The sequence below is a fragment of the Pongo abelii genome, chromosome 10, assembly GCF_028885655.2.
Source record: "Pongo abelii isolate AG06213 chromosome 10, NHGRI_mPonAbe1-v2.0_pri, whole genome shotgun sequence".
NCBI classification, from domain to species: domain Eukaryota; kingdom Metazoa; phylum Chordata; class Mammalia; order Primates; family Hominidae; genus Pongo; species Pongo abelii.
The window spans coordinates 116,979,220-117,000,814 of record NC_071995.2 but is presented as its reverse complement, the minus strand read 5'-3'; the positions used below and the strand labels follow the sequence as shown (position 1 = coordinate 117,000,814).

Below are 21,595 nucleotides of genomic sequence, written 5' to 3'. Positions count from 1 at the left end.
TGAACGTGGGGAAGGCAGTGGCACTTCGGAAGAATTCACAGAAATCTATTATGTTTGGGATGTAGGGAACTAGGAGAGGACTAACATGAGAACAAGACTGGAGGGGTAAACAGGCTGGGTCACGTAGGGGCTTTCAGGCTTTGTTAAGAATTTTTATCTTTATCCGAAACAATGAAAAGCCACTGGAGGGTATTAAGCAAGGTGTGACATCAGATTTGTGTTTTTGAACCATCACTCTGGTGACATGGAGAATGGCCTGGGAGATGGGAAGAATGGATATTAGGAGATGATTTGTGAAGTTACTTTTACCCGGGGTATGAGGGAGTGGTAGCCAGACTAGAAAAGGGGCAGTCGGGATGAAGGGGGAAGTTACTAAATTTGGTGGGAGGTAGAGTTGAGAGTACTTAATGACAGGTTGAATGTGGAGAGTCCAGTGTTCAGGATGACTTCCAGTCTCTGGTTTGAACAAAACAGTAGATGATGGGCCAGGCATGGTGGTTCATGCCTGTAATCCTAGCACTTTGGGAGGCCGAGGCGGGCAGATCACCTGAGGTCAGGAGTTTGAGACCAGCCTGGCCAATGTGGTGAAACTCTGTCTCTACTAAATACAAAAATTAGTCGGGCTTGGTGGCACACACTTGTGTAATCCCAGCTACTTGGGACATTGAGGCAGGAGAATCACTTGGACCCAGGAGGCAGAGGTTGCGGTGAGCCAAGATCATGCCACTGCACTCCAGCCTGGGCGACAGAGTGAGACTCTGTCTCAAAAAAAAAAACAAAAACAAAACAGTAGATGATGGTCTACCTATATTTACCTATATGGTAAAAAAGGAAGTGAAACAGATTGGGGTGTGGGAAGGAAAAGGTGATGTGTTGGCTGTGTGGAGCCTGAGAGCCTGGGAAACATCCAGAGGAGGATGTCTCTGGTAGACTAGAGGAGCTCGTCTGGACCTCAGAAGGAAAGTCTGAAATAGAGGTTTAGTGTGGGAGTCATTTGCACATATGTAGATGGTAATTGAGGCTTTTGAAATAGATGAGATTCTTAGGAAGAGTGGTTAGAGGAAGAAGAGGGCCCAGGACAAAGCCCTTAGGAACACCCACATTTAAGGGCCAGGTAGGTAAGGACTACTGGAAAGGGAGTAGTCAGAGAGGGAAGACAAAAACCAAGAAGTTGTGATATCTCAGAAGACAAATATTTCAAGAAGGAAGGGGCAGTCGGCAATACCAAATGCTGCTGGAAGATGAGGTAATGGGCCACTTCCAGACCATCATGGGTCACCTTAATGTGAGCGGTAGAAGTAGACGGTTAGGATCAGAATGAGTGCGAGGAAAGGAGTGCAGAGGGAGATGAAAGGCAAAGAGAAGGAAGAAGTTGATAGACACATAGAGGTTGATAGGGTTTTTGTCTTGTTAATCTTTATATGCTCAGTATCTGCAACAATGCGTGGCATACAGCAAGCGTTCAATGAATGTTTGTTGTATAAAATGGGAGAGACCAGGCGCAGTGGCCCACGCCTGTAATCCCAGCACTTTGTGGGAAGGGTCACTTGAGGCCAAGAATTCTTGACCAGCCTAGGCAACATAGCAAGACCCTATCTTTACAAAAAATACAAAAATTAGCCAGACATGGTGGCACATGCCTGTAGTCCCAGTGACTTGGGAGGCTGAAGCAGGAGGATCACTCAAGCCCAGGAGTTCAAGGCTGCAGTGAGCTATAATCACACCACTGCACTCCAGCCTGGGCAACAAAACAAGACTGGGACTCTTAAAAAAAATAAATAAGATGAGAGAGAACAGGATCAGAAATACAGGTCAATGATTACCCTTGAATAAAAGGAGAGAAATGCCCTTTCTTCTGAGACAGGGAGAAGATAAGTGTGTGATCATTACAGTATCCTTTACTGACCACTTACCATGTGGCAAGTACAATGTTAAATATCTCATAAGTGTTATCTCATTTCATTTTTGTGAAACACCTTTGAAGTAGTTACTGTTTTGACCCTAATTTACCTGTGAGGAAACTGAAGTTCACTGAAGTAAAGCTACTTGCTTAGGACAGGAGTTGGCAAACTTTGTCTGCAAAGGGACAGATAGTAATTAGCTTTGTGGACCACAGGGTCTCTGTCACAGCTACTCAGCTTTGCCATTGTAGCACAAATGCAGCCATAGACAAAACATAAATTAATGAGTATTATCAGTGTCCAGTGAAACTTTATTTATGGCTGGGCGAAGTGGCTCATGCCTGTAATCCCAGCACTTTGGGAGGTCGAGGCGGATGGATCACCTGAGGTCAGGAGTTCAAGACCAGCCTGGCCAACCTGGTGAAACCTCATCTCTGCTAAAAATACAAAAATTAGCTAGGCATGGTGGCGCGTGCCTGTAATCCCAGCTACTCAGGAGGCTGAGGCAGGAGAATCGCTTCAACCAGGGAGTTGGAGGTTGCAGTGAGCCGAGATCGCACCACAGCACTCCAGCCTGGTGACAGAGCGAGACTCCATCTCAAAATATACATATATTTACAAAACCAGGCACCAGGCTGGATCTGGCCCATGGGCTGTAGTGTGCCAACCCCTGGCTTGGGGATAAGGGGGAAGGTCACATAGCTAATTAGTGGTGGAGCTAGGATTTGAACCCATCTTGGGGGGAATCCTGTGCGCCTATATGCTTGGCTGCTACTACATTATATTGCCTCTTATCATATCTTTTTCTTCAGTGTAAGCCACTGTAAAGAACAGACATTTACCTATACTCTTATAAAACTTTTTAATGGAGCTGGGCACGGTGGCTCACACCTATAATCCCAGTATTTTGGGAGGCCAAGGCAGGAGGATCACCTGAGTTCAAGAGTTCGAGACCAGCCTGGCCAACATGGTGAAACGCCATCTCTATTAAAAATACAAAAAATTAGCTGGGCCTGGTGGCACTTACCTGTAATCCCAGCTACTCGGGAGGATGAGGCAGGAGAAGGAGGTTGCAGTGAACCTGGGAGAAGGAGGTTGCAGTGAGCTGAGATCACACCACTGCACTTAGCCTGGGCAACTGAGTGAGACTGTCTCAAAAACCACGAAAAAACAACTTTTTAATGGATTTGATGTGTGTAACCTTGGGTGATAAAAACTAAATGCTGGAATATCCTCTGATTTCTAGCACTGGGCCGTCAGAGTCAGAGCTGGTACAGAACAATGGTACCAGTTACTGATAATAATAATAGCATGCCAGAAATAAAAGGAAATGGAGATGTTCTAAATGTTTAAAGATGTTTAGATGTTTGGATGGTCTAAATTGACCATAGAATGAACCTCTCACCCACTTAGCTGGTGCCTACAGCAACTAATGCAGACAAGTAGAAAAGAACAGGACTTTCACTGCCTTTGCTGATAAGCAACCTCCCATATCAAGAGGGAATCAATAACAACCCTCATTGGGAGCCAGTAAATCCTGTGGCATTTACCTGTGAGTCTGTTCCTGCCAAAGACTATGTATTGTGTCTAGTGTCTCTTATCCCTTCATTTCTTACTGGGAAAATGAGAACTGTCTATCCTCTTTAAGGGTTTTAATGAAACCTGGTTAGGATTAATTTTTAGAAGGTACCTTGGAAATATGATTACATAATTTATTTTATGTTCCTTTAATCTCTATAGTATGTTTCTCCAGAAGTACTAAAAGAAGATACATGCAAATAACTAAAACTATTTTAATATAACATTTCAAAAAGTAATTTTTCAATCCAGATATGTATATTGTCACAAATTGTACATAAGGTGGAGAATAAGTATCTTGGTAAAGTGGTCAATATGGAAACACAGATAAGTTCAGGGTAGATGGACGGATTCAAGGGTTCTCATCTCATAGTTCACAGCCAAACTGAGGGCCTGCCAAAACTGGACCAAAGCAAGCCTGCAACCTGGGGTCATGATTCCTAAACACTGTCCTGCTGATGGTCCAAAACCTTCCACTCTGCTTTGAGAAGTTGGCGCTTCTACTTGGTTCATTCTCCATGCAGGATCTGGGTATCTTGTATAAGACAAAGTTCAGGCACTGCTTCAAAGCAGTTATGCCTCTTAAAATTATCAAGCCTACCTACCCTCTGTGGGGAAGAGATTTTTTTTTATGAGACAAAGTCTCTGTCTCCCAAGCTGAAGTGCAGTGGTGTGATCATAGCCCACTGCAGCCTCGAACTCCTGGGTTGAAGAGATTCTTCTGCCTCAGCCTCCCAAAGTAGCTGGGACTACAGGCATATGCCACCATGCCTGCTAATTTTTTAAAAAATCTTTGTATAAATGGGGGTCTCACAATATTTCCTAGGCTAGTATTGAACGCCAGGCCTCAAGCAATCCTCACGCCCTGGCCTCCCAAAGCGCTGAGATAACAGGTGAGCCACCAGCCAGGGAAGAGATTTTGAACCACTTGGAGTTTTGGATTGGCTGGCTAGCAATGTAACTTTTATAGCCAACAATAGGTGTCAACATTACTACTTGGAGCATAACAGTACTGTGGTATATTCCTCAAGTTTAGGAAATTGGAATCAATTTTTTAGAGCTAAGCATATCTAAATGATTTTAGGGTTAAAGATCTTGAAATAAGGACATGATCAGTTGAAACCAAAATAATGATAACCACTACTATTTATTGAACACTTGTAATGCATTGAGTACTGTGCCTAGGATTTTATATGAATTCTTTCATTTAATCCTCCCACCAGTCTCAGGCAATAGAAACTATTCTTGTTATTTTCTTGAGGATGAAACACATGAGATCTAGAGAGGTAGGTAATGTGCCAAAGTGTAACACACACAAGTGGATGGTGTAGCTATCATTCAAGCCCAGGAGCCTACCTCCAAAGCCCACAGGTGTAGCCTTCCTGACGCCTGCTGGTGTGGTTTCAGATCATACTGAAAAGAATGTGTTTGGTATTGTAGCCCATTGGGCAGACTTGACTGTTTTTGATTCCTAACTCTGAATGTACCCAGAGCATCTGTGTTTTTGAGGGGGCAACCAATTTCAATCCAAATGAGGAAACCTCTTCCAGTAGTCACCAAGGGCTGTAGGCCAGCAAGGGCTGTAGGCAAGGGTGCATGACCGTGTGTGTCTTCTGTGCCCGCAGTTACGGCTAGATGAGGCTCAAGAAGCAGAATGCCAGGCCTTGAGGCTACAGCTCCAGCAGGAAATGGAGCTGCTCAACGCCTACCAGAGCAAAATCAAGATGCAAACAGAGGCACAACATGAACGTGAGCTCCAGAAGCTAGAGCAGAGAGTGTCTCTGCGCAGAGCACATCTTGAGCAGAAGGTATGAGAGCATTACCGGGGGTCCCGTGCCACTGGGTGGAAGGGGGCGTGGCTGAGGGAACTGCATATATGCAGCCTTCCTTAGTTGGAGATTAAACTGGGCACTTTTCACTTATCTGCTTTATGCTGCTGGTACCCTTGTGAGGTAGACATTGTCCCCATTCTACAGGCTGAAACACCAAGGCACGCATGTCTGACCCCACATCTTAAGTCTTTCTGCCACTCTGCTAGGAAACCCTCAATGTTCCCAGCCAGAGGAATGATGTGGGTTGCTGGGGGGGTTGATGTGACACCTGAAAGGTACTGTGAGCTGACAGCAGGGCTGCCAAATGGCACGAGGAAGCCAAATGTATAATAGATTTGACTTTTCAGCTATTTTTAAACCAAGAGAAATCACCAGCAGGGGTCTTTAAAAAAAAATTAAAATGATGATAGGCTGATATTGCCATGCATAATAAATGTTATCCCAACTGAAATATTCATTGCTTTAGATATTCTGAGGAATATGAAGTAGAAAAGATTTCATAAGGCATCTCAAAGCTGTTAAGCATTTATTTGCTTAACCAGTTATTTGCACTTTCTTCCAGTAGTTCCCTGAGACCAACGTAACAGACTATTTTCCCAGCTCCTGTTCTAGAACTAAATTACTAATGACCCAGGAGGCATTTGGCTCTCTGTGGGAAAGCAGCACAATCCAATTGTGCTTGAGTGTCTTTTAGCTTCTCCGGAGCCATCCCCTAACACAGGACACTGACCTAGATCCGCCCAGCTGCTGGGCTTGCTAGAATGGCATTGCCAGCCCCAGATGGATCCCAAACATTTATATTCTTGTGAGCAAGTTTTAAATATAATGATTTAGATGCATTGATCACAGGACTCGGCCAGCCTTCCTCGGTCCTCCCTTAGTTCCTGTGTGTGTGTGTGTGCACTTCGTGTGTGTGCCTGTGTGTGTGCGCATGTCATATGTGTGCCTATGGGTGTATTGCGTGCATGTGGGTGCCTGTCAGGAGATGCTTTCCATTAAGAACTGCACTGTGCTTGTTTCAGATTGAAGAGGAGCTGGCTGCCCTTCAGAAGGAACGCAGCGAGAGAATAAAGAACCTATTGGAAAGGCAAGAGCGAGAGATTGAAACTTTTGACATGGAGAGCCTCAGAATGGGATTTGGGAATTTGGTTACATTAGATTTTCCTAAGGAGGACTATAGATGAGATTAAATTTTTTGCCATTTACAAAAAAAAAAAAAGAAAACAGAAAAAAATTCAGACCCTGCAAAACCACATTCCCCATTTTAACGGGCGTTGCTCTCACTCTCTCTCTCTCTTACTCTTACTGACATCGTGTCGGACTAGTGCCTGTTTATTCTTACTCCATCAGGGGCCCCTTCCTCCCCCCGTGTCAACTTTCAGTGCTGGCCAAAACCCGGCCGTCTCTTCTATTCATAGTACACGTCACAGTATTGATGTGATTCAAAATGTTTCAGTGAAAACTTTGGAGACAGTTTTAACAAAACCAATAAACCAACAACAAAAAAAGTGGATGTATATTGCTTTAAGCAATCACTCATTACCACCAATCTGTGAAAGTAAAGCAAAAAAAAAAATAATAAATGCCAAGGGGGAGAGAGACACAATATCCGCAGCCTTACACCTTAACTAGCTGCTGCATTATTTTATTTTATTTTATTTTTTTGGTATTTATTCATCAGGAATAAAAAAAACAAAGTTTTATTAAAGATTGAAAATTTGATACATTTTACAGAAACTAATTGTGATGTACATATCAGTGGTGACATATTATTACTTTTTTGGGGATGGGGGGTGGGTGGGGTGAAGAGATCTTGTGATTTTTAAGAACCTGCTGGCAAGAGTTTAACTTGTCTTCAGCATATTCTGATTGTATCATAATCATTTTCTGCTGTTGCAGAGGATGTGAATACACTTAAGGAGCTCACAGAATCCCAGTAGCACAAATTGGGCTTTGGCAAATCGTGTATTTTGTGTATAGAAGGAATTTAAGGAGAGGTATTACTTATTTTCATATTGTATTTTAACTGTTTCTCTGATCAAATTTTTTTACTTCCTCCTGTTCCTCCCCACCTCCCTCCTTTTCCAATTCAGTATTTGGAGTTCAACACTGTCTCTCAATCAGATCATCTTGATCTTTTTCTTTATCTCCCTTCCCCTTCCTAAGTCCCATTTCTTGGTCATAAATATTGCATTATTCACACTTTCAAACTGTGTATTTTCTTACAATAAAAAATGATGAAAAAAAAAAAGGCTTTACTTCTTTTGCATGCACTTTAAAAACAAAACAAAACATTTTTCAGGTTCCAAGGAAGAGCATGATAACTGTCAGAGCTTTTAATTATATTTGTAAATAAAAGTGTTCATCACATCGCCTTGCTGTGTTATTGTAGCAGGAGGTTTCCCTTCTAGGTTCACCAGTTCACAATTCAGAGGGACAGCCACCCTCCTGAAACTGTCTCCATAGCCTCGGTCGCTCCAAGAAAAGCCATTCAAGACTTTCAGGTAAAGCTCTGTCTTCCAAGTTCTTCTATGGGGCTGAAGATAGCGTTGCACCATTTGATGTGGGCACGTGGTCAACTGCACCTTTCTGTCCTAAAGAATAGAAGGCATGCGCGCACACGCACACACACACACAAAACCCCCCACGTGCCAGTCGTGCATAGAAGCATGCATTGCTGAAGAGAGAAATTGGGCACCCTTAAAGAAAAGCAGGCTGTGGAGAAGGCACTATAACCAAATATTTGAAATGATCCCACTGTAATATTAGATCCCTCTCCCCTCATATTCTGCTTTTATTAGAATAATTTTACATGTAAAACAATGAGATAGCAAAAAATATAAAATTTCGGGGATATGATTTGGGAGTCAGGACAATCTCAGTAAGTTCCCATATGCTTAAGCCTCTATCAGGCTTGTCCAACCCACCTTATTTTGTTGTTACTCTGTTTTGTTTTGTTTTAGGCTTTTGGCAGCCTGAAGCTCTGGTTTTTGGTTTCTATGTCTAGTGATAAATGGAAAAGGGGGACGAGGAAGGGGCTTTACTGGCCCAACCAGAAACAGAAACTAAGAACCCATGACTGTTCTCTCCCTTGGACACTCCTGGAAATTGCTCTTTAGAATATGATGACCTGGGGTGGGCCCAGCACTTTGGGAGGCTGAGGCGGGTGGATCACCTGAGGTCAGGAGTTCAAGACCAGCCTGGCCAACATGGTGAAACGCCGCCTCTATTAAAAATACAAAAATAAGCTGGGCATGGTGGCAGATGCCTGTAATCCCAGCTACTCGGGAGGCTGAGGCAGGACAATCGCTTGAACGTGGGAGGTGGAGGTTGCAGTGAGCCAAGATTGCGCCATTGCACTCCAGCCTGGGCAACAACAGTGAGACTCTGTTTCAAAAAAAAAAAATATGATGACCTAAAGATCATTCTTGTTTCCTACAGGATGTTCATGTGTCAGAGACAAATGTGACCAGTCATGTTCATTCTGATAGGCTAAAGCAGAAAGGTATACTCATAAAATTAAAAAATAATTATCAACATGGGTTAATCCCAACCACAAAACCTTTTGTAACATCACACTCAGTGATAATTGTGTTTCCTAAGTACCTCTGTTCATTGGAGTTTCTATATTAGGTACATCTGAAAATAATACTGGAAAGGGTTAGAGAAACAGGTAACGTCGATGGCGTGCTTATGCTTGCCACGTGATGGAACACTAGGATTTCACAAATGAAGAAATAAGCTCACTCCAGACTAAGTGGCAGGGTGGGGTCTGAATCGAGACCTGTCTGATCTATACCCAAAGGGGTATTCCATCTTCAGTAGGGTAGAAAAGCTTCCTGTAGCCTCTTTCATCCATTTCTCACCGTGGTGAGAAATGTCTAGCTAGTCTGGGAAAGGGCCCTATGTCTGAGATTGTAGGTGCTATCTTTAGAAAAGGTCTTGGTGGCTCACAGCTGTAATCCCAGCACTTTGGGAGACCGAGGTGGGTGGATCACCTGAGGTCAGGAGTTTGAGACCAGCCTGGCCAACATGGTGAAACCCCATCTCTACTAAAAATACAAAAATCAGACGGGCGTGGTGGTGGGCGCCTGTAATCCCAGCTACTCGGGAGGCTGAGACAGGAGAATCGCTTGAACCCGGAAGGCGGAGACTGCAGTGAGCCAAGATTGCACCACTGCACTCCAGCCTGAGCAACAGAATGAGACTCGGTCTCAAAAAAAAAGTCCCACTGCGCAAGTTTGTCATGGATGTGTCCCAGGGCAGTTACCAGGAAACAGGGATGTGGGTCCCTGCTCCTAACACCTGCTATGGACAGAGTTGTCCAACTCCTCCTAGTACCTGCCTGAGGAGGCAATAAGGAAGGCAGGGGGACTAGGCTGAGGCAGGAGAATCGCTTGAACCCAGGAGGCAGAGGCTGCAGTGAGGAAACAGGCCTGAGGAAACTGGACTTTTGTTCTTTGTTCTTATATGACAATCAGGCCAAGTTTAGTCACTTACATACATTAACTATTAATCCCAACAAAAGATGATTTTGTCCTCCAACAACCCTGTGAGGTAAATAAGGCAGGCTGACAACCCCCTGCAACCCTGATGTTTTTTCAAATGAGGAAGCTGGAATTTGTGACCCAGTGGGCCCGGTGGTTATGAGCGGGACCTTGAGGCCAGAGTTGAGTTCAGAATGGGTGTCACCCACTTCCTAGCCACCCTTGGGCAAGTTCACATCACATACCAGTTGAAGAAGGCATCACCCTTCTTTCTAAGATGACTACTGCCATCTCATATATATGTATTTTTTTTCTCTTTAGTTCCATGTTAGTATTAATATTTTTTTTCTTTTTTTTTAGATGGAGTCTCGCTCTGTCACCCAGGTTGGAGTGCAGTGGCGTGATCTCGGCTCACTGCATCCTCCACCTCCCAGGTTTAAGCAATTCTTCTGCCTCCACCTCCCGAGTAGCTGGAATTACTGCAGCCTTGACCTCCTGACCCCAAGTGATCCTCCCACCTCAGCCTCCCTAGTAGCTGGGACTACATGAACGAGTCCACACGTCGGGCTAATTTTTGCATTTTTTTAGAGAGATAGGGGTTTTGCCATGTTGCCCAGGCTGGTGATCTTGCCCCACCTTGGCCTCACAAAGTGCTGGGATTACAGGTATAAGCCTCCATGCCCAGCCTTTACATTTATTTTCAAGGTCAACAGGACAGTTTTGTTTTGTTTTGTTTTTGAGACAGAGTTTCACTCTTTTCACCCAGGCTCAAGTGCAATGGTGTGATCACAGCTCAGTGCAACCTCACCTCCCAGGCTCAAGCGATTCTCCTGCCTTAGCCTCCCTAGTAGCTGGGATTACAAGCGCCCACCACCATGTCCGGCTAATTTTTGTATTTTTAGTAGAGACAGTGTTTTACCATGTTGGCCAGGCTGGTCTTAAACTCCTGACCTCAGTTCATCCACCCACCTCGGCCTCCCAAAGTGCTGGGATTACAGGCGTGAGCCACGGCACCCAGCTGACAGTTGTTTTCTTTATAACTTGTGTTCAACAACATCTTATTACGTAGAAAAACGAATTTTAAAACTCTAAAGTCAAAAAAAAAAAAAGAAAATTTCCAGGCTTGGCATGGTGGCTCAAGCCTGTAATCCCAGCACTTTGGGAGGCCAAAGCAGGTCAGGAGGTCAGGAGTTTGAGAGCCACCTGGCCAACATGGCAAACCCCTTTTCTACTAAAAATACAAAATTAGCTGGGCATAGTGGTGCATGACTGTAATCCTAGCTACTCAGGAGGCTGAGGCAGGAGAATCACTTGAACCCACCCAGGAGGTGGAGGTTGTGGTGAGCCGAGATTATTCCACTGCGTTCCAGCCTGGGTGACAGGGTGAGACTCCATCTCAAAAAAATAAAAAAAAGAAAAAAAGAAAACTTACATCTATCTTACGTGCTTCCAGCAAGGCAGCATTTCCAAGTTTTTTCAGAGAAAAAAGTACTGCAGTGAAAGATGGGGAAGGGCCAGTCATTAGCACCTGTCAGGCCTGATTCAGGATGCAGAGACCAAATCACAGTGATTTGCACCTTCAAACACCTCCTTTCCTTTCTTTTGGTACATCAGATGGCATGAGACCGTGACCTTCTCACCCTCCTACCCTGCGCACCTCTTTGGTACTGATACTCTGTGGATAACACATCAGAACCCAAAGTGCAGGCTACTTCTTAGGCATTGTTACGGTGTCCGCGCCAGACTTCACCAAGGGGGAAGGTTTTCAGCCAGCTTCTTTAGAACATCCTTCTCGGGTCAAAAGGACCACTTGAAGCAAAGGTGCTTTTTGGGCAATAAGACTCGGCCTCATGTTTTATGATTTTTTTTTTTAGAAACCTCAAATCTCAACTGTTTGCTCCTGCTGTGGGTTAATGGCACATGTAGAGGCACGGACCCTCCGTATGGCCCCTGGAACAAGTCCCAGCTGTTACTTGCTGGTCATGGAGACGACTCACCCTGAGACTTGACTTCTCACACTTATGAAACCCATACCCAATAGAACAAAACATCTGGGGACTCGGTTCCTTCATTCAGGTTTCTGTTTTTATTCAACTATAAGCAAACAGCACAATTAACACAACGTTCAGCAACTCCAGACCAGCTTTTCTTACCCCCATGAAGAACGATCAATTTAACAAACACAGATCTAAGGTTTCTCCCAAGCTGTCAGCGAGCACTGCTGCCGGTCTAGATGGCCATGTCCCAACAACAGCAAAGCCACCCTCCCTCCAGCTTCTTCCAGGATTGCTCTTTAAAGGGACCAGAGTGACATACTGATGCCTATTGAGGCATCTGAGATGCACTGTGTTGGGGGTTAGCCTCAATGCCAGCCTCTGGTTGTCTAGGTGAGTGACATCACCATAAAAACACATTGTGTACCATTCTGGACTCAGGATCACAAAGGCAGAGGCAACTAATCTTTTTTTTTTTTTTTTTAAACCTCTCTTTAAGATTCTTTGATGCTTTGCTCTATCACTGTAGACCTGGTCTTTTTCCCCCCAATTTTTTCTTTTTTACATTCTGGGTTGTGATTTTCAGATTAACAATTTGATGACCCCAACACAGTACCAAAATACCCCCCAAAATGAAGTTCAAATTTGATCAAAACATAAATCAGAGTGAGTGAGTAAAATTATAAAGGCCAGGCAGCAGGAAAAGTCACCCTCAATTACCATCTGACTGGTCAGGTCTCACCCGTGCCAAGCAGGGCAGGAAGAGGAGAAATCTATTATACATGCAACACTGAACTGGGGAACATGGCTTGGGGCCTCCAGGTAAGTTCAGGTCCCCAAGCTAACCCCCTATTTCCCAGACAGCTGCTCGTACAGTTTGGGCACATAGTCGTCCCACTCGGCCTGGTAACATGTGCCGGCCACCGGGGCCCTGAGCTCATACTTTTTACGGAAAGACGCCACCTTGAATTTGCCACGGTGGTCTCCAGATCGGTTGCTGAGGATGGGCTCGTCACACTTCAGCGGCCTGTCCTGCTCGTAAACCAGCCAGACATAGCGGTGGAGGCCTGTGGGGAGAGGCAGAGGGAAGATGTGCACACAGCCCAGCACTTGAAATGGGGACATCATCCATTTTTATTGAATGTTTCAACATGGAGGCACCCAGACCACACCATTTACAAGGAGGATACCGAGGGTCCAGACAAGTATTTGGTGCAAATTAACATTTAATGGCAATTAACATATTAATGGCAAAAACCGCAATTACTTTTGCATCAACCTAATAGAATGTGTTAGGCCCCTGCTGTAACTGGTGTCAAGCCCAAGCCCTTAGTTCCAGCCTCTCCTGGCCTGTGGGATCATGCCTCTGCACCCCCTTATCCTTGCCTCCCACGAGGCTCTGTGTTCTTCATTCATCCCACTTCAGGCTCCTGGACCTTCTCAAGTCACCACCCGCCACCTCCCATCAGAACACCCATTTCACTTCTATCAGGTAGGACAAACCAATTAAGGACAAAACAAATCAATGACCAGGGCCCACCATACCACAATCGAGCCTCCAGGATAAAGGAGAACATTTTCTTTCTACCTCCAAAACTTACTTCCTTAGAAAACTGGAGGCCTCCTTCGAAGTGACCCAACCTCACTTTAACTAAGCAGCTTTCTACAAGCTTCAATGATGTACTGGATGCAAATAGGTACCATGAGCTTTTATTTTTTTAAAAAGTGGGGTTTTTTTTTTTGTTTTTTTTTTTGAGATAGAGTCTCACTCTGTTGCCTAGGCGTGGAGTGCAGTGGCGTGATCTCGGCTCACTGCAACCTCAGCCTCCCAGGTTCAAGCAATTCTCCTGCCTCAGCCTCCTGAGTAGCTGGGATTACAGGTACGTGCCACCACGCCCAGTTTTGTTTTGTTTTTGTATTTTTAGTAGAGACCAGGTTTCGCCATGTTGGCGAAACGCCTGACCTCAAGTGACCCACCCATCTCGCCCTCCCAAAGTGCTGGGATTACAGCATGAGCCACTGTGCCCGGCCAGAAACAAAGTTATTTTTTAAAAAGTTGTTTAAATATTTGCACGCCCATGTGCGATGCAGCAGTATTCACAATAGCCAAGAAACAGAGGCAACCCAACTGTCCACTGATGGATGAAAAGATGATCAGAATGTGGTTTATACACACAACAGAATAGTATCCAGCCTTTTATTTTTTCTTTACTCCTCTGTGCTACTCTAGGACTATTCAGCCTTAAAAAGAAATTCAGACACATGCTACACCAGAGAACCTTGAGAACATTACATTAGTGAAATTAGCCAGTTGCAAGACAAATACTGTACAATTCCACGAGGTATCTAAAGTAGACAAACACTGCAACAGAAAGTGGCATGGTGGCTGCCAGGGCTAGGGGAAGGGAAATGGGGAGCTGTTGTTGAACGGGGACAGGGTTTCTGTTGGGGAAGATGACAAATCTAGAGATCTGTTTCACAACAATGTGAGTGTAGTGACCGCGCATGGTAGCTCACACCTATAATCCCAGGACTCTGGGAGGCCAAGGTGGGAGGGTCGCCTGAGCCCAGGAGGAATTTGAGACCAGCCTGGGCAATATGGCGAAACCCCGTCTCTACTAGAAATACAAAAATTTGCTGGATGTGGTAGCCTGTGCCTGTAGTCCCAGCTTCTCGGGAGCCTGAGGTAGGAGGGTTGCTTGAGCCCAGGAGGTGAGCTGAGCCCTGCAGTGAGCTGAAAATGTGCCACTGTGCTCCAGCCTAGGGGACAGAGTAAGACCCTATCTAAAAAAAAAAAAAAACCCAAAGTGAATGTAGTTAACACTACTGTAGTGTACACTTAAAAATGGTTAAGATGGAGGCAGCGCAGTGGCTCACACCTGTAATCCCAGCACTTTGAGAGGCTAAGGCAGGTGGATCACTTGAAGTCAGGAGTTCGAGACCAGCTTGGCCAAGATGGTGAAACCCCGTCTCTACTAAAAATACAAAAATTAGCCAGGCATGGTGGCACGTGTCTGTAATCCCAGCTACCCAGGAGGCAGAGGTGGGAGGATCACTTGAACCCGGGAGGTGGAGGCTGAAGTGAGCTGAGATCACACCACTGCACTCCAGCCTCAAAAAAAGGGTTAAGATGGTAAATTTTGCCGGGCATGGTGGCCCTTGCCTGTAATCCCAGCACTTTGGGAGGCTAAGGTGGGCAGATCATCTAAGCTCAGGAGTTCAAGACCAGCCTGCCCAACATGGAGAAACCCCGTCTCTACTAAAAATAAAAAAATTAGCCGGGTGTGATGGTGGACACCTGTATCCCAGCTACTCGGGAGGCTGAGGCAGGAGAATCGCTTAAACCTGGGAGGTGGAGGTTGCAGTGAGCCGAGATCGCGCCATTGCACTCCAGCCTGGGTGACAGAGCAAGACTCTGTCTGAAGAAAAAAAAAAAAAAATTAAAAAAAAAAAAAAGAATGTATGTCAGCCAGTCCCTTTGTTTCAGTGAGCTTGGCTACTTTAGATATCTCATAGAATTGTACAGTATTTGTCTTTGTGTGACTGGCTCATTTCACTAACATAATGTTCCTCAGGGTTCATCCTGGCGTAGCATGTGTCCAAATTTCTTTTCAAAGCTAAATAGTCATAGAATAATACACAGAAGTTTAAACAAAAAAAGACTGGATAATATTTGGATATTTATTCATAAAATCCAAATACTGGAAACATCCCAAATGCCCATCAATGGAGAATGGCTAAACGAACTGGCCTGTTCACCAACGGGAATATTACTGAGCAATAAAAAGGGGCAACTATTGATACAATCTATGGACCAATCTCACAGATATTATCTGGAATGAAGTAGACCAGTCATCCAAATTTTTTTAAATACACATTGCATGATACTTTTTTTTTTGGAGGCAGAGTCTTGCTCTATCGCCCAGGCTAGAGTGCAATGGCACAATCTCAGCTCACTGCAACCTCCCCCTCCCAGGTTCAAGCCATCCTCCGACCTCAGCCCCACAGGTGGCTGGGACTACAGACGTACGCCACCATGCCTGGATAGTTTTTGTATTTTTGGTAGAGACAGAGTTTTACCATGTTGGCCAGGCCGGTCTTGAACTCCTGGCTTCCAGTGATCCAACTGCCTCCGCCTGCCAACATGCTGGGATTATAGGCGTGAACCACTGTGCCTGGTCCACGATACCATTACATGAACACAAGAACAGCAAAAGTGGCTGGACGCAGCGGCTCACGCCTGTAATCCCAGCACTTTGGGAGGCCAAGGCGGGCGGGTCACAAGGTCAGACGTTCGAGACCAGCCTGGCCAACATGGTGAAACCTTGTCTCTACTAAAAATACAAAAATTAGCTAGGCATGGTGGTGGGCGCCTGTCATCCCAGCTACTCAGGAGGCTGAGGCAGGAGAATCGTTTGAACACAGGAGATGGAGGTTGTAGTGAGCGGAGATCGTGCCATTGCACTCCAGCCCGGGAGGCAGAGCAAGACTCCATCTCAGAAAAAAAAAAAAGAAAAAAGAATAGTGAAAGTGATTTATGGAGACAGGAGTCAGAATATGGTTAGCTCTGGGGGAATTTAAGTAAAAAGGTCACATGAGAACGTCGTTGGGCGATGGAAATGTCATCTATCTTTCCAATGGCTGCTACCTTCCATTGATCACATTTGCTGACTGAACCCTTCCGATCTGTGCATTTTGTTACATGTAAAGTATACCATACAACAAGAATATGGAAAAAACAAGAAAATGAGCTACTGAGGCTTTTTTAAAAATGAGAACACAGCTCTGCCAGGCGCAGTGGCTCACGCCTGTAATCCCAACACTTTGGGAGGCTGAGGCAGGTGGATCACAAGGTCAGGAGATCGAGACCATCCTGGCTAACACAGTGAAACCCCGTCTCTACTAAAAATACAAAAAATTAGCCGGGCGTGGTGGCGAACGCCTGTAGTCCCAGCTATTCAGGAGGCTGAGGCAGGAGAATGGCGTGAACCCGGGAGGTGGGGCTTGCAGTGAGCCGAGATCGCGCCACTGCACTCCAGCCTGGGAGACAGCAAGACTCCAACTCAAAGAAAAAAAAAAAAAAAAAATGAGAACACAGCTCTTACTTGAGAGAACTGCTTTATTCTCACAGGTAAGCTTCCCATAATTAAGCTGCCTAATTTTATAAATGCCCTAGAGAACTTACTAGGTCCCTGGGAAATCTGTCCTTTTACCATCTACTATGCATGCGTGAGAGGGTTTAAAGGCATCTGAAGCTTCCGGGTCTACAGAGAAACCATGAGCCCGTGACCAACTGTCCATGTCAGAGATGTTCTTGTACCTCTTCATGTTAACTCCTGGCTGGATAAGCTGTACAAAAGCTAGGATTGTGACAGTTCCACCAAATGGAAACATCCTGAACTGAACACCAGGCAATAAGAATGCATCTCTCACCATCAGCTTAGGCGGCACTTACCCAACCTGTAAAGTTTCAGTACGGTGGGCTTTCTCTATCTCTAGATATCTACATGTATTTTATATATAACAGCTATAACACGATACAACACAATACAATGTGTGTGTGTGTGTGTGTGTGCGCCTTCAATATAGTTCTACTGAAGCCTTCCAAATCTTTTTTCAATATACCAAGCTAGACCTTTTCAGAAACAAATACAGAAGGCAACCTTATATAGTTAATTTGGAAACTATGATCATTTCTGAAATTTTTTATAGAAACTCAAAGATCACCCCGGGCAAAGGCTTGAGATAGTTTAACTGTGTATTCCACTCACTGCAGCCCCTAAAGGCCATGCTAAGCTTTCTGCAACAGTGCTTCCCTCTTGCCAACTTCCCTGCTTGCTAAAGGGATAGGGGTGCAGAGACAGTTCTACACAGAGGGTCCGTCTGTCCAGAACCCAAGGCTCTAGCCACTTGACACTCCTGCAGGTCTGAATGTGTGCCCTGAAGGCAGCTGCCCTAGGGGTGAGCTGAGATGCTATTTCCAGCAGGGTTAAGGGCTCTCAAAAGAAAAGAAAAGTGCTGGGCCAATCCTAATGTGCCCCCGAGCTCCCTCCTCAACCTCCCACCAAAAACAACCTTTACTAACCTGTGCCCTTGGGAGGCCCCGAGCCCACATAATCGGAGAGGACTGTGCCACTGCTGATGTCATTGCCCTTCATGTTGACCACCAGGAAATGATGCCATTCTCTGCATGAAGAAACACGGGATGTCAGCACCACCGGAGATCAGGGAACATTCACTGCACAGCCAGCAGCTGGGCATCAAGAACATGCTGGGTGCCAGAACACAGCCATGAACAATGGTCCTTTCTTTTTTTTTTTTTTTTTGAGACAGAGTCTCGCTGTGTCGCCCAGGCTGGAATGCAGTGGCACGATCGGCTCACTGCAAGCTCCATCTCCTGGGCTCAAGCAATTCTCTGCCTCAGGCTCCAGAGTAGCTGGGATTACAGCCGCCTGCCATCACGCCCGGCTAATTTTCGTATTTTTAGTAGAGACAGGGTTTCACCATGTTGGCCAGACTGGTCTTAAACTCCTGACCTCGTGATCCACCCGACTCGGCCTCCCAAAGTGCTGGGATTACAGGCATAAGCCACCGCGCCCGGCCCAGTCCTCACTTTCTTAGAGGCCAGCACAAACCTCATATGTTTGCAGAAGAGCAGACCCAGCCCCTCCCACCCTCTGAGATTTTCTAGAGCAAAGGTCAGCAAACTTTCCATTAAAAGGCCAGAGAATAAATGTGTTAAGCTTTGGGGGCCACAGTCTCTGTTGCAACTATTCAACTTGGCCTCGGCAGCATGAAAGCAGCCACAGATGACACATAGCCGTGCTCCAATAAAACGTTAACTGATGGACACTGACAGGTAAATTCTGTGTAATTTCCACATCACAAAGTACTATTCTTCTTTCAATTTTTCACCAATCATTTAAAAATGTAAAAACCAGGCTGGGCATGGTGGCTCACACCTGTAATCCCAGCACTTTTGGGAGACTGAGGCAGGCAGATCACCTGAGGTCAAGAGTTCGAGAGCAGCCTGGACAAGGTGAAACCCCATCTCTACTAAAAATACAAAAGTTAGCCAGGCATGGTGGTGGGCGCTTGTAATTCCAGCTACTCGGGAAGCTGAGGCATGAGAATCACTTGAACCCGGGAGGTGGAGGTTGCAGTGAGCCAAGATCATGCCACTGCACTCCAGCCTGGGTGACTGAGACTCTGTCTCAAAAAAATAAAAAATAAATAACTAAATAAAAATGTAAAAACCATTCTTAGCTCATGGGGCTGTATAAAAACAGGCCACAGGTGGATATGGCTCTCGGCTGTGAGTTACAGACACCTGCTGTAGGGGGCAAAAGGGCAGGAAAGGCACTCTCCGGCTTAAGCATGGGTGGGGGCATCCCAAACCAGGTCTTCTTCTCCGTGTCCAGCAAGGGACTTACACCCGATAAGTCATCTCTGCATGACTTGCTCTTGTCTTTCCCTCCTCTCACCTGTATTTGGGATCCTTCCTGCTGGGGGCATCCGGATCTGTCAGGACCAAGGTGTAGAGCTTCCCTGAATCAAGACCCTCCCACGAAATGCTGGTGGGTCTATTCTTAACCTGTATGAAGGAACCAGTTTGGAGTAAAAAAGTCAGAAATGCTGAAGAAACTGGCTGGGTGTGGTGGCTCACGCCTGTAATCCCAGCACTTTGGGAGGCCTAGGAGAGAGGATCACTTGAGGTCAGGGGTTTGAGACCAGCCTGGCCAACATGGTGAAACCTGCCTCTACTGAAACTACAAAAATTAGCTGGGCATGGTGGCGGGAACCTGTAATCCCAGCCACTCAGGAGGCTGAGGTGGGAGGATCACTTGAGCTGGGGAGGCAGAGGCTGCAGTGAGCCAAGATCACCCCACTGCACTCCAGCCTGGGCGACAGAGTGAGACTGTCCCAAAAACAAGAAATGCTGAAGAAACCAATACTTTTTCTTTGATCTCAGACTCTCCAAAGACAAAACAGAATAGATTTTTAATAAAATCAATGACCCTGTATTGACTCTAAGAGCCAGGAGCTGGAGTTTTATATACGTTATTTATTTTAGAGACCAGGTCTCCTTCTGTCACTCAGGCCAGAGTGTAGTGACGCTATCAAGGCTCACTGTAGCCTCAACCTCCAGCGCTCAATAGATCGATCCTCCCACCTCAGCCTCCTGAGCAGCTGGGAACTACATGCTTACACCATCACACCTGGCCAATTTTTTTTTGTAGAGTTGGGGTCTTGTTATGTTGCCCAGGCTGTATATTATTTCAGTCCCAACAACACCATGGGGCTAGTATCCCAGCACACTATTAACAGAAACAGATGAGGCTGGGATTCCAACCCTGGCACTGAGGCCCCTCTCAACGACACCCTTACATTGTCTGTCCGGAATCACAGCGTTTCTGGATTTGGTGATCAGGAGGTTATCTGTAGCCTGCTAAAGTGAAATCTGCATTAACTGTACGTTTCAAAGTGCAAAGAAAAGGAGAAAGCCAAGGTGATGAGAGGCGGGCAGGGAGCAGGGAAAGGGAGGCTGTGTTAGATGGGCACTACATATTTAAATATCCAAAAAAATTAAATTCTGTGAACATCCAAAACAATGTAAGGTCGGGGCAGTTTATTTTACGCTGTTGCCCGGAGCTTCATAACCAACTACCAGTGGCGTCTGCAAATCTAGTTTCTTCACTTTCGGCAGCCCCAGTCGTGGGCGTGGGAGGTCAAACAGCAAAATTAACCGTTGCCCTCCAGCGTTCTGGCTGCACGCCCTTGACCGATTTAACAAAGGAGAAATCGGCCGGCGCGCTCATCGCCAGTTACATAATGCGTCACAGGCTCTCGGGTGGGGCTTCAGCCCTCCAAAACGAGGCCTAAAATGCTGAGGCCCTAGGGGAAGCTCTGGGGGCGTCCGGGCGGCCACAGCCTACTCTGTCCCGGCGACGTCCCTCTCCAGCGCCCTGCCCTGTGGGGGGAGAGGGGGATCCGGCCTGTTTCCGAACCTAGGTCCCTCTTGGGCCTGAAGCCCGGGAAAAGTGAATGAATTTCTGCCGCAGGCCGAACCTGCCTGGCCACGCCACAGGCCGGGTTCCCGGTGGTCAGGGTGGCCCCCAGGCATGGGACATGGACCCCGGGACCTCTGGCCTGGGGGGCCTCGACACACGCAGGCTGAACCTCCCCACCGCCCCCGGCCCTGTCTCCGCTGGGTCCCACCCAGGCGGCCGGTACAGGCCTCCGCGCCGGGCAGCTCGCTGCACGCCCGCCGCCGGGTGTACCTGGGTGGGCGTCAGCACTTTGCCCAGCTCGTCCACCGCCGCCCCGGCGTAGGTGACATGCAGCGGGTGCTGCGGCCGCTCGTCCACTTCTTGCAGGCTCAAGGGCCCGGACCACTTGCTGAGGTCCACCGGCATGGCGAAGCCAAGCAGAGGGTGCAGCCGGGAGTGCCGCGGTAGGCCAGGCGCGGGCGGCAGCGACGACACGGAGAGCTCAGCACACTGGCCAGGGAAGACGCAGACCCAGCGACCACGCGAGAGAGCACGCGCCTCAGCCCCCGCCCAGCCCCGCGCACCGCCCCACGCCACGCCCACCGCTCCCTGGCCTCTGATTGGCCGAAGCTGGCAGAGCCGGGCCGCTGGCGCTCCTGGGTCCATGCAACCTGCTCTGGGTGGCAGCCGAGTTCTCGGGAACCGCGGCTCGGCCTGCAAGGCTGTTGTTTCAAGAAATGAAAATGAAGGGCGCCCTGGAATAGGTTCGCCTAAGAGAGAGGTTCGTGTCTTAGAAAGTGTCGCTGGGAAAAA

At 46.6% G+C, this 21,595-nt stretch overlaps 2 protein-coding genes across 3 annotated transcripts in view; one reads left to right on the top strand and one right to left on the bottom strand.

Moving 5' to 3' along the window:
- The window catches only part of TAOK3 (TAO kinase 3), a 223,201-nt gene extending 215,634 nt beyond the window's left edge, over positions 1 to 7,567 (top strand). The window contains exons 20-21 of one of the 2 annotated variants that reach the window (XM_009248295.4): positions 5,105 to 5,287; positions 6,334 to 7,567. In XM_009248295.4, the coding sequence (XP_009246570.1) occupies positions 5,105 to 5,287; positions 6,334 to 6,495 (345 nt within the window). In that variant the 3' untranslated portion in view covers positions 6,496 to 7,567. 2 annotated transcript variants of the gene reach the window in all.
- A 4,298-nt stretch (positions 7,568 to 11,865) lies between these two features.
- PEBP1 (phosphatidylethanolamine binding protein 1) lies at positions 11,866 to 21,364 on the bottom strand. Its single transcript, NM_001133443.1, is given in 4 exon segments — positions 11,866 to 12,859; positions 17,878 to 17,978; positions 19,277 to 19,386; positions 21,074 to 21,364. Coding segments are annotated over 4 exon segments (564 nt in total). The 5' UTR covers positions 21,209 to 21,364; the 3' UTR covers positions 11,866 to 12,641.
- Positions 21,365 to 21,595: the final 231 nt, after the last annotated feature.